We start from the raw sequence: 11,604 nt of genomic DNA on the forward strand, positions 1-11,604 counted from the left end.
CTGTAAATGTAACATAATCAACCTCCCAAATCTCTTCAATCACCCCAAAGTACGGTGTAGATGCCATTATAGGTCTTTTATCTTTTGAACTAGAGAAGTGCATGGACTCGGCCACAACCATAACCCCCCTATTTTGCATAGTACTTCTATCATCTTTTGATGTTGTATAAAAGGTAGTTCTATTAATATCATAAGCACTCCAAGTCATAACATTACATTTAGGCTCAAATGAGAGTCATTTTATTGTATCAGAAGCACTTTCATCATTAGCAATTCTTTCTTTAAACCATTTAGAGAAACTCTTAATTGTGCTCTTTTAACAACCCTATTTCATTCATCTTGGGGTATTTTTCCTTTATAAAGCTTTTGTGGGCAGATAAGTAAGGTTGAACTTCATCAGTGTTATTGAATATATACAAATGCGCTGGATGACGTAACTTCCAAGTCATGCACTTGACATTTAAACCTTGTGTACCCTTACCTTCACATCTTCCATCATGACGAGACTTTGGAACCCCTATAGCATCCGCTTCTGACAAATAGCTTGAACAGTACTCAATAGCTTCTTCTGCAATGTACCTTTCAACGATCGAAGCTTCCGGACGGTGTGGATTCATAGTATACCCTTTTAGTATCTTAATGTACCGTTCTACCGGATACATCCACCTTAAACAAACTGGACCGCACAATTTAATCTCCCTTACCAAATGAACAATCAAGTGTTCCATAATGTCAAAAAATGAAGGAGGAAAATGCATCTCCAACTGACACAATATGACTGCAGCCTCATTTTCCAACTCGTCTAACTTCAATGGATCAATGACTTTACTACATATTACATTGAAGAATAAGCACAACCTAGTTATAGTTTTCCTAACTTTAATAGGCAATATTCCACGAATAGCCACTGGTAGTAGTTGCTGCATCAGAACATGAAAGTCATGAGATTTTAAGCCAATTAACTTGAGATCTTTCATTGAAACAAGTCTCTTGATATTTGATGAGTAACCTCGCGGTACTTTGATACCTTGTAAACACTCACAAAAACTTGTTTTCTCTTTCTTAGACAAAGTGTGACATGCTGGAGGCAAATATGTCTTGTTACCTATCTGTTGTGGAGTTAACTGTTGCCGTATACCCATTTCAGCCAAATCTAAACGAGCACTTAACCCATCTTTTGTCTTGCCATTAATGTGAAGAAGTGTGCCAATTAGACTTTCACAAACATTTTTCTCTACATGCATCAAATCAATACAATGTCTTACATCAACACTTGACCAATATGGAAGATCAAAGAACAACGACCTCTTTTTCCATACATTTTTTTCAGCAGACTTCTTTTGTTTCTTTCCAAAAATAACCTTCACATGTTGTTGTCGTTGATAAACTTCCTCTCCCGTCAAGGGTTTTGGCGCAACACCATACTCTGATTTTCCGTTGAAAGCTTTCTTCAATTTACGATATGGATGATGACGGTCTAAAAATTTCCGATGCCCAAGATAAACGGTCTTCCTTCCATGATTAAGCTGATGGTAACTTGTATCTTTCTAACATATAGGACACGCTTTATGCCCTTTAACGCTGTAACCAGACAAATTACCGTATGCCGGAAAGTCGTTGATGGTGCAAAACAACATGGCACGCATATTGAAATGTTCACCAGAATACGCATCAAGAACATCAACTCCTTGCTCCCACAACAATCTTAAATCATCAATCAATGGACTTAGATAAACATCTATGTCGTTTCCTGGTTGTTTTGGGCCCGGAATCATCATAGATAACATCATATATTTACACTTCATGCACAACAAAGGAGATAGGTTGTAAATTATCAAGAGAACAGGCCATGAACTATGGTTACAACTTAGACTACCATACAGATTCATTCCATCGGTAGCAAGTCCAAGTCTAAGGTTTCTAAACTCTTTGCCAAAACTTTGAAACTTCAAATCAATTTTCTTCCATTGCAAAGAATCAGCTACATGGCGAATTTTTCCATCTTCATTTCTCTCTTCTGCATGCTATCTAAGGTTCTTTGCGTCATTTGCATTAGAGAACAATCTCTTGAACCTTGAAATTATTGGTAGGTACCATAACACTTTTGCAGGAGGACCCTTTGTGCTCACATCATCACTGGAATCACCATCTTTCTTTTTGTAGCGTGACGCCTTGCACTTCGGACAATGATCATAGTTTTCAAACTGTTTTCTGTATAAGATGCAATCATTAGGGCATGCATGTATTTTTTCATACTCCATGCCAATCGGACACAATACTTTCTTGGCTTCATAATGACGATTTGGCATTGTGTTACCTTCTGGAAGCATTTCTTTCAACAATCCAAGCAAATCAGTGAAACTTTTATCACTCCATCCATTTTTCCCCTTCAAATTAAACAATCTTAACATAGCTGACAACCGTGTAAAGTTTGTGCATCCCGGGTACAAAGGTTCTTCCTTGTCTTTACATAAAGTATCATACACATGCGCTCTCTTAAATGATTCTTTTCCAATATCATGTATCATGTCTTCCAGCCGATCATCCATATCTACACATACTTTCTCTCTTTGTGATACACTTGGCATTACAACTTCACCATGCCATATCTAGTGTATAATTTTGACAAATCCCTCTCCGAGCTAGATGGTCCCGTATTTCATCCTTGGTAAGTTTTGGGTCCCGGTTCCCACAAGAAACACAAGGACATGGAAAAAGTCCCTTATTGTTCGGAAGATTCTTTTCAGCAAATTCTAGAAATTCAACCACTCCATTATCAAACTCATCACTTAATCGATTAGCTCTCATCCAACTACGATCCATAACTACGTTCTGCAAATTATCACATACTAAATTAAAGAATTGTGACCCTAGAACCAAACTCATCAACATTTTTCAAATGATAAGCTAAAGACAACCTAAAAATTAATTGTAAAAAATCGAACATGAACAAGCATTCAAATTAAATAAGCCAAAAACAAATCACGAATTCAGAGCCAATTTTAGAAAATAGTTTTAAAGTGAAAACAAACTTACAGCAAGATGGAAGAGTTTTGCAATGGCCGGAATAGTTTGCCGGAGGTAGAGTGGCTGGAAGAGTTCGCCGAATTCGTGAAGAGGAAGGTGTAAATCTGAGACGTCTGATAAATAACAAAAACATGGAATGGCAATAAATAAATGGACAGATTAGCATTTTTGAAATGAATGATGGAACATGAAAGTGGTAACCAAGTAAACTCACCAATAGCAAAGTCAACTAGGCTAGCAGCAACCGCTAGAGCTGAACCACTTGAAGAACCTCAAGGAATGCAAGACTACAGCAGAGGATTGGTTGGTATCCCATAATTCTTGTTCTCACCAGAAATCCTGTCATGCCACCCACAATAAGTGAAATTAAATCACTCCTGAATCAGAAATCTAATTGATTCTTATGTAGAAAGCATCATAATCACTTCTAAGAATCACTTTAAGAAGATGCTTGAATGAAGAGGCAAGGTTCATGAAAATGAGAAGAAAAGGTTAGCATAAGAGCCAACTAATATCTGGAAAACTAACGCAGTGACACAATAACCCAACAAAGAAACAAAGATAGAACCTAGCAATTACACAACACATTCTAATTGCATAATCTATTGCCCACCGCTATCAGATAAGAAAATGACCCAACACTAGTCAGCAAGGCTTAAACGAACCTGTGTCATGTTTGTGGCAAAAACCATAGCAACATTGTGTGCTTTACATGCTATATAAAATAGCAAGTACCAATTAGTTTCTTGTACAGGGGCACAAGTACCAATCAGTTTCTTTTGTCATTTATCACTATCACATAAATATCATCTTATGTAGTTATGGCTTATCACTAACATCACTTCGCAGATGGATAGCAAAAGTTGGAACTACTTGGATTTAATGTAAATAAGATCGCCAGATTAAATAGCAGCTACCATTAGACATTTGCTTCCAACGATGCAACATAGCTACAGGGGTACCCTCACCATGGGATATATGGGCTATACAACTTACATCTTAATTGAGATTGTCATATCAGGAATGTTACAGGCTAAGACAATCTAGAGACACGCAACATTCACACCAATCAAGGTAAGAAACACCAAACTACTATTTTCCAGTTTTATTGGGAAGCCACTTAAAACCTCAATTTTTCTGAGATACACACACACACATACATGCTGAATCAGGATGAAGGGAGCCTTACCTTGTGAATCAAGATGAAGGAAGAATTTCAGAGAAGCTTCCAAATCTCAATAGCTTCGCCTGCAAGATGAAATGAAGAGGAAAAATTGGATTCATTGGTTTTTCTTTTTCATTAGATCAAGTGAGAATTAACAAAAAAAAAAACAAAATTGAGGTATCAAACCTTGGGGTTTCTTGTGGTTGTGGGCTTAAGAAAATCTTCAGTTGTTTTGGGATGCTTACAATCTGCAAGTGAAGCCAGTGAATCTCAGAGCTTCTGCTTCAGCTTCTGCAAGGGATGCTGTACAAAGAACACAGAGCGTTCAGTTACACAACGCACAAGGAAACAAAGAACAAGACACAGGAAGCAACGCAAGGAAACAGAGAACAAGGAAGCAACGCAAGGAAACAGAGAACAAGGAAGCAACGCAAGGAAACAAAGAACACGAGCAACTGTTGAGTACTGCCACAACGTTTGGGTTCGATTTTACCAGATTTCAGTTTTCCCCAAAAGCTTAAACAAGCACATTAAAAATTAACAAAAGAGATTTTTATTTTAAAAAATAGCTATATTTTCATGAAAACACTAAATCAATCTGGCTTCGATTTTCAGTTTCTATCTATGGTTCATGCTTTCAGCTTTCTTAATCGAAGAGGAACCCCCCCCCCCACCCACTAGCATTGCTATCAGAAATCACGTTTTCTCCCCATGATGGCATGATATAGTGTTTTTTTAGTTTTAGTTTTCTGCACCTAGCTGTTTCAAGGGAGCTACCATCTGAAAACAGAATGGGCAGTCTATGCCCTTGTTCCTTGTTGTATCCTCTCTTTTTCTTTAACTTACATGATACTTTATACTCCCCCTAGTAGTATTTTCCCTCTCTTCTCTCTAACAGGATATTTATTTTCCCCTGAATATGATTATGCACCAATGTGTGAAGTCTTCACTTGACAAAACTCTGCTCAAATAACAAATCAAAAACACTGACACATGTAAAAATTTGACAGTCATGCCAATGAGATTAAAACAGGATATACTTAAATTTTCCAAAGCAAAGAGGTCCAAAAGAAGAACCAGAAACCAAACACCCCACCACAAACAAGCTAATAACTGATGGAAAAAAACAACCCCATGACCATATATACCTAACAAAAAATACCTGTACGCCTTTCACTTGCATAGCAGTTGACCTAAAAACCACTAAGCCCACATTTATGCCTGTTAAATTGTACTGATTGTAATAGCCAATCTGCTTGCCACATCATTTTCAATCCAAGTTTTCATGAACTCACAGAGCATATCGAAATTGATTATCATGTTGTTTGTTTACAAGTTGGCATTTTCCACTTACTGCCTATCTATTTACAAGTTGGTCTTTTTCACTTACTAATATTACTACCTATCTCTATTCATGCTCAATTGGCAGACTTGCTCCTAAACCCTTAAACTCCCATCCCTTTTCTCTTCTTTCCATATACTTACCATATACTTTCCAGCTTGTGGGGTATTACCAGATTAATAGTTTCAATTTGTTGGCGTTAGTTATGTGAGGTAGGAAGTTAGTTTTTAGTCATTTGTTGGCCTTTCACTTGCATAGCAATTGACCTAAAAACCACTAAACCCACATGGCTATAATCAAAACCCATATCAAACAATATGCTCCAATCCATGAACCTTCAAAGAAACAAAGAACAAGGAAGCAAAGCACCTTAACGCAAGGAATCAAAGTGGAGCACAGAGCTGCACGAGCGACGACGAGCGACGGCGGAAGTGGAGCAAGGGAATTGGAGACCGAGAGAGAATGAGAGTGAGGTGAACGGTGAGCGACGGCGAGCAACGGCGAAACAGGAGCTGCACAACGCACGAGCGACGACGAGCAACGGCGAGTGACGGCGAGCAACGACGAAAGAGGAGCAAGAGCGTGGGAGACTTAGGTTTTCAACGGCGAAAGAGGAAGAAAGCTTTCAACGTTTTCTAATCCTTTGTATCCTGTGTGAAAACTAAAGAAAAGAGAGACTTTTCACATCGGTTATATTATAACCGATGTGAAAACTAAAGAAAAGAGGGACTTTTCCCAACGGTTATATTATAACCGATGTGAAAAGTATTTCATTAAAATTTCAAAAATGCCACCGCATTTAGCTTTCACATCGCTTATTCTAACAACCGTTGTAAAAAATGTTTACTAATTACTTTTCACATCAGACATATTCTCAACCGATGTGAAAACTCTCATAAAAGTTCAATATAATTTCAATATTGCCACCGCGTTAGCTTTTACATCAGGTAATTTATCAACCGATGTGAAAACGCTGATGTGAAAAGTCCTTATTCTAGTAGTGGATGGAAAATGAATAGCAGTGGGAAAGGACGACGTCAGACATGTTAGGCTGAATGGCGGATGATGTGTGAGGATTGACCCAAACATTGATTTAGATCCAAGCCCAATCTGTGGAAAAGTAAAGATTAGTTACTCCAAAAAACAAATTGTCTGTGAATAGTAACTGGGATTTAGAAATAAAGGATAGAAGATACTCTGAAATCGCCAAAAAAGTGATAGCTTGATAAACACATTTTAAATGGTTTTAGAACCCGGCAGGAATTCATGAATATGATGAGTCTGTGACATTAACATATAGTTTCAACTTTCATATAATCCAGTAGTTTACTTTTTCAGACATGGAAGTCCGATAATTTTGACATTTTAAAAAGCAGGTGAAGTGTTGTTGGGTGGGAAAACCAACACCCTTATTGGGGCTCATGAACTATCAAATTAATGTTCTTCGATGAGCTGTATAATGAGCTTCGTTAGATTCAGCATTAGCGTCTTTCTGATCTTCTTCAAGCCATGTATCAACTGAAAATCAAAACCACCTACTTTATCACTATTACTTTCACATTGTACATGAAATATGACAACCGTCAAAACCCATTGAAAAAAAAGTCAACCTCCACTTCTATGCTTTGAAGACAGCCACGTCACATTATGAAGAAAAAAAAGTTCACACTTCAGATTTGTGGTCTGGTGGCACCAGTTGCTTTTGTACTGATATCCCTCTTAACTTCCTCTTCCTTTGTTCTGCGGCCGAGTTGACAATTGCCGCCTGACCGTGGAACGCTCTTGCTTTGGCTTTCCCATCTAATTTTTGGCTAAGTTCGGATGATCATTGTATTGACTTTTTTTTCTGTCTTTTTGCAATAGAGAATTATTATTCAAACCTAGTCACCTCACATCTATTTCAACTCTCTTGAAATGGTGAGAATACTAAAATATCTTTAATGAAAAAAGATAACAATTTCCCACCCATATCTTCACATTATCTTTCCTCTCCTCTTTCCTCTTTCTTCTCTCACCCCACCACCACCACTACCCATACTTATTTTCATACCCATCATCATACTCAACCTCCATCTTCTCCTCTTTCTGCTGTCGTCGCTCGTCGTCCATTATCGTTGTCGTCGTTGTTAAGTCATCATCGTTTTCAATTTTTTTTTTCTGCAATTAAAAAGTGCGTTTCGGTCGCCACCACAACTACCACCCCAACTATCACCAGCTCCACCACCGTCACCACCACAATCACCTCAACTACAACCCACCATCATCACCACCACCCTTCACCAAGCATATGATTGTAAAAGTTTAAATGATATAATATTAATTATACAATGTATGACTAAACATTGAATAATATTAATTTTTCATCTGACTTTATCCTATCAGGCTTAATACTGTATTTTAAACTTATATATATATATATATATATTATAAAATATACCAAATGAGTGTTATGTGTATTTTTACACTTTTCGCCTTCGTATATACAAATTAGGATTTCGTAACAAAAACACTTATTTATATTTAAATTTGAGAAGCTTACATATATAAATAAGCTTTAAAAACGTTTAGGTAGGATAAACTGTTATTAATAAGCTTGTTTATGAAAATAAGCTTAAAATGACCTATATACTTGATTCTCTCCAAATTTACATATGAGTGCTCTCTTAGGGAGACACAGCTTTTCTACCATAATCGTAATTCCCTTTTATTCTCGGTACATAAGTATTGGAGTGTTTTGCTCCAGTTCTCACCGTGGCATGGCGAAGAAGATATTGCGTAGAGGAGTTCCCATCATAATGGGAGAAGGAGTTCAAGTCAGAGTTATCCATTTAAAGTGTGGAGATTCTATATATCCGAACAATCTTAATACCATGCATTTTCATTTCTAACATGATGATTTCAAGAAACTAATTAAAGAATAGTTAGATCTGAGGTGCAGAATAATTTCAGAACATGTGCACTTAGTCTCATGCCAAATACTCAAATAGCACTTCTTAGTTAGCAGTACCGAGGGAAATCAAATCATAAGAATGAGGTCGACCTAAATGTTTTTTAAAAAATAGTACCATATAACAACACACATGCACTCCTTAATGCTTATCAAAAAAGAAAAAAACACATGCACTCCTTAACGTGTTTAAAAATTTCTTAAATGTTAAAGGGTTTGAACGTTTATGGACCAGAAATATGCTCCATTTCTTTTATCTTTATTTATGTATTTCCAGTTTAATTTTCTTAGAATGTCACAAAGTGATGAAAAATAAAAAAACCAATCATATTCTTAGCCTTAACATTTTGTTCACACAGACATTTTATTTTTAAATAGATCACTTGTAGATCAATTATGGATTATCTTAATATATAGGCCAACTTATATACAAGTTTATATATAAGGATTTCTTCTCCTTCTTTCACACCATATTCTTAGTCCTTCATTTTATTTTAAAGGATTTGTCTAAATTGGATGAACAATAATGATGCCTCATTCTCTCTATTCAATATAACCAATGAAATTATTCCCTGTCTATGAGTAATTTTTAATTGATGTAACTTAATCTTATTGATGTGATGATACTCTATTTGAAGATAGAGAATTTTTATTCATTTAAATCACCCAATGTAAATATTGCCATGAGTTAAATCACCACAATAGGTGGTGCAATAATATTTTAAGATGTGCTTTGAGCTAGAATTTTCTAAGATACATATATATCAAAATATCAAACCACCTAAATTAGGATAATTTGTCCCCGTATGATAGCTCAAGTGTAGGAGTTAGGGGACATATGTGTTGGGTAGGAGGAGGTTTATAGATTGATTCGTGCTGGGTGACATTTATCTTTCCGATTTGAAAAAAAAAAAAAAAAATTTTTACCCTTATGTGTGTTAGACAGCTTAATTTTAAACATTCACAATTTTATATTTATTGATGTGCTTCTCCGTTTTCAATTTCATGGAATATCACAAAATGAAAAATTGCTGGAAAAACCAAAAAATTCTTAGTAGCTACTTGCTAGTTAACATGTTCATGATATGAACATCTTCTATTTTAAAAGAAGGCGGCAGATCAGTTATAGTTTATCTTAATATGCCAACTTGCATACACACGCACGCTTATATAAGGATTTCCCCTCCTTCATATTTTCCCACACCATCTTCATAGTTCATTGGTTCATTCTAAAGCCATATCATACCTCCCTAACTCCCTTCCCACATTTTCCCCCAGATTGTTTTTAATGGCGCCAGCTCAGAAACCACTTCTGAAGCTTGAAGAGAAAGATGTTGTACTCATCAAACCATCAAAATCATCTCCTTCCTCTGTTCTTCCTCTGTCCACTCTTGACAATAGACCTGATGTCAATTTCCTATGCCAAACTGTTCACGTATACCGACCAACAGTGCATGACTCTGATTCAATAGACCCTGCTCAAGTGGTCAAAGAAGCACTCTCAAAGGCTTTGATTTATTACTACCCTCTTGCAGGGAGGCTAGTAAGACATGGTGATGGAAAACTCAGAGTCCTTTGCGATGAAGAAGAATATGGTGTTCCATTCATAGAGGCAGTTGCTAGCTGCAGCCTTTCTTCTGTTGATTACTTGGATGGTGCTGACACTGAATTTGCAAGACACTTGGTGTTTGATCTTCCTACTGAGGATGAACAAGGTTACCAATACCCATTGGTGATCAAGTTGACCAAATTTCTTTGTGGAGGTTTCACAATTGGATTGGGAATGTCACATAGTGTTGTTGACGGCATCGGAGGATTTCAATTCTTCCGCGCGGTTGTTGAACTCGCGAGCGGAAGAAGCGAGCCCTCCGTGAAGCCTGTGTGGGAGAGACACAGACTGGTGGGATTAAAATCAATCACAGATGAAGAAACATTGACACGGCAACCCATGAATAACGCATCTTCGGCGGTTTCACCGTTTCTGCCAAAAGATGAACTCATTCAAGTCTGTTTTAAGGTGAGCGGTGAGACCTTAAAAAGACTCAAGTGGAGTTTGGAAAAGGAAAGTAATGATGGGAGTATCGTGACGAGTTTCGAATCACTTGGAGCCTACGTGTGGAGGTCGAGAACGAGAGCGTTGGAACAAAACAACGACGGTAAAACGCAGTTTTCTTTCCTTGTGGGAGCAAGAAAGCACTTGTTGCATGAGTCTCCTTTACTAGAAGGGTACTACGGGAACGCGATTGTGGATGCGTACGTAGTACTGACAGTAAAGGAGCTCAACAAAATGTCGCTCTCTGATATTGTGAAACGTATCAAAGAAGCTAAAAAAGCTGCTTTTGCTGCGGATTATGTTAAAAACTTTATGAACACTAAGGAGTCCAATCCAGTAGTGGATTTTACCCTGTATGGTAACGGTGCAATCATATTTCTAACTGAGTGGAAGCATGTGGGTTTCTCACAAGATGTAGATTTTGGAGGGAATGAAGCTGTGAATATGGTACCTGCCCCTAGCGGCTTGTTTGGCGGTCCGCCTTCGTGCATCTTCGCGCCTCCTAACAAATTGGATGATCCGTCAATGAAAGGAGGAGTTAGAATTTTCACCACGCTCCCAGTTGATGCTGTGGCAAAGTTCAGGAAGGAAATGGAAGCCATGAATGCGATCTGAGCATAAGATGTATCATATCTTTATTTTTTTTTCTTTGTGATTTATTATTGTTGCGCTTTAATGAGTTTGTGATTTGGTGCATAGAAACTAGTTAGGGTGTGTGAGAAGATTGACTTAATAAGCAGAAGAACGTGTACTCCTTCGTTTCCGAGAGTGATCGTTATTCATCAAGAAAAAATATTGTTAAGTTGGATTGAATTTAATATCAAGCTTTGTTTAGCATTTTACACTCGTTTCATATTTATATATTTTCGAAAATTATATGTAAGTTGAGGTGTTTGAATCACAGAGAAGTTGCATGATGGTGGTCTTGAAAGTCACCGCAGAATTTCAAGATCTATGGCGTGGAGATGTACCTGCATAAGACATTACGACACTTAAGTTGTGCGTCTGAGAGACGTTCTAAGGAATTCAAATAGAACTCTAAAAATGATAAGAATGAATAACTTGTTATC

At 37.2% G+C, this 11,604-nt stretch overlaps 1 protein-coding gene and 1 pseudogene across 1 annotated transcript; one reads left to right on the forward strand and one right to left on the reverse strand.

The window, feature by feature from the left end:
* Positions 1-2,404: 2,404 nt before the first annotated feature.
* LOC130723880 (uncharacterized) lies at positions 2,405-2,823 on the reverse strand (annotated as a pseudogene).
* A 6,946-nt stretch (positions 2,824-9,769) lies between these two features.
* LOC130725137 (spermidine coumaroyl-CoA acyltransferase-like) lies at positions 9,770-11,149 on the forward strand. The gene has a single exon (XM_057576389.1). It carries the CDS (start codon positions 9,770-9,772, stop codon positions 11,147-11,149), a length of 1,380 nt encoding a protein of 459 aa, XP_057432372.1.
* Positions 11,150-11,604: the final 455 nt, after the last annotated feature.

The sequence above is a fragment of the Lotus japonicus genome, chromosome 6 (genome assembly GCF_012489685.1).
Source record: "Lotus japonicus ecotype B-129 chromosome 6, LjGifu_v1.2".
NCBI lineage: Eukaryota > Viridiplantae > Streptophyta > Magnoliopsida > Fabales > Fabaceae > Lotus > Lotus japonicus.

Coding starts and splice junctions, on each gene's coding strand:
- LOC130725137 (XM_057576389.1), top strand. CDS start 9,770: ATGGCGCCAGCTCAGAAACCACTTCTGAAGCTTGAAGAGAAAGATGTT.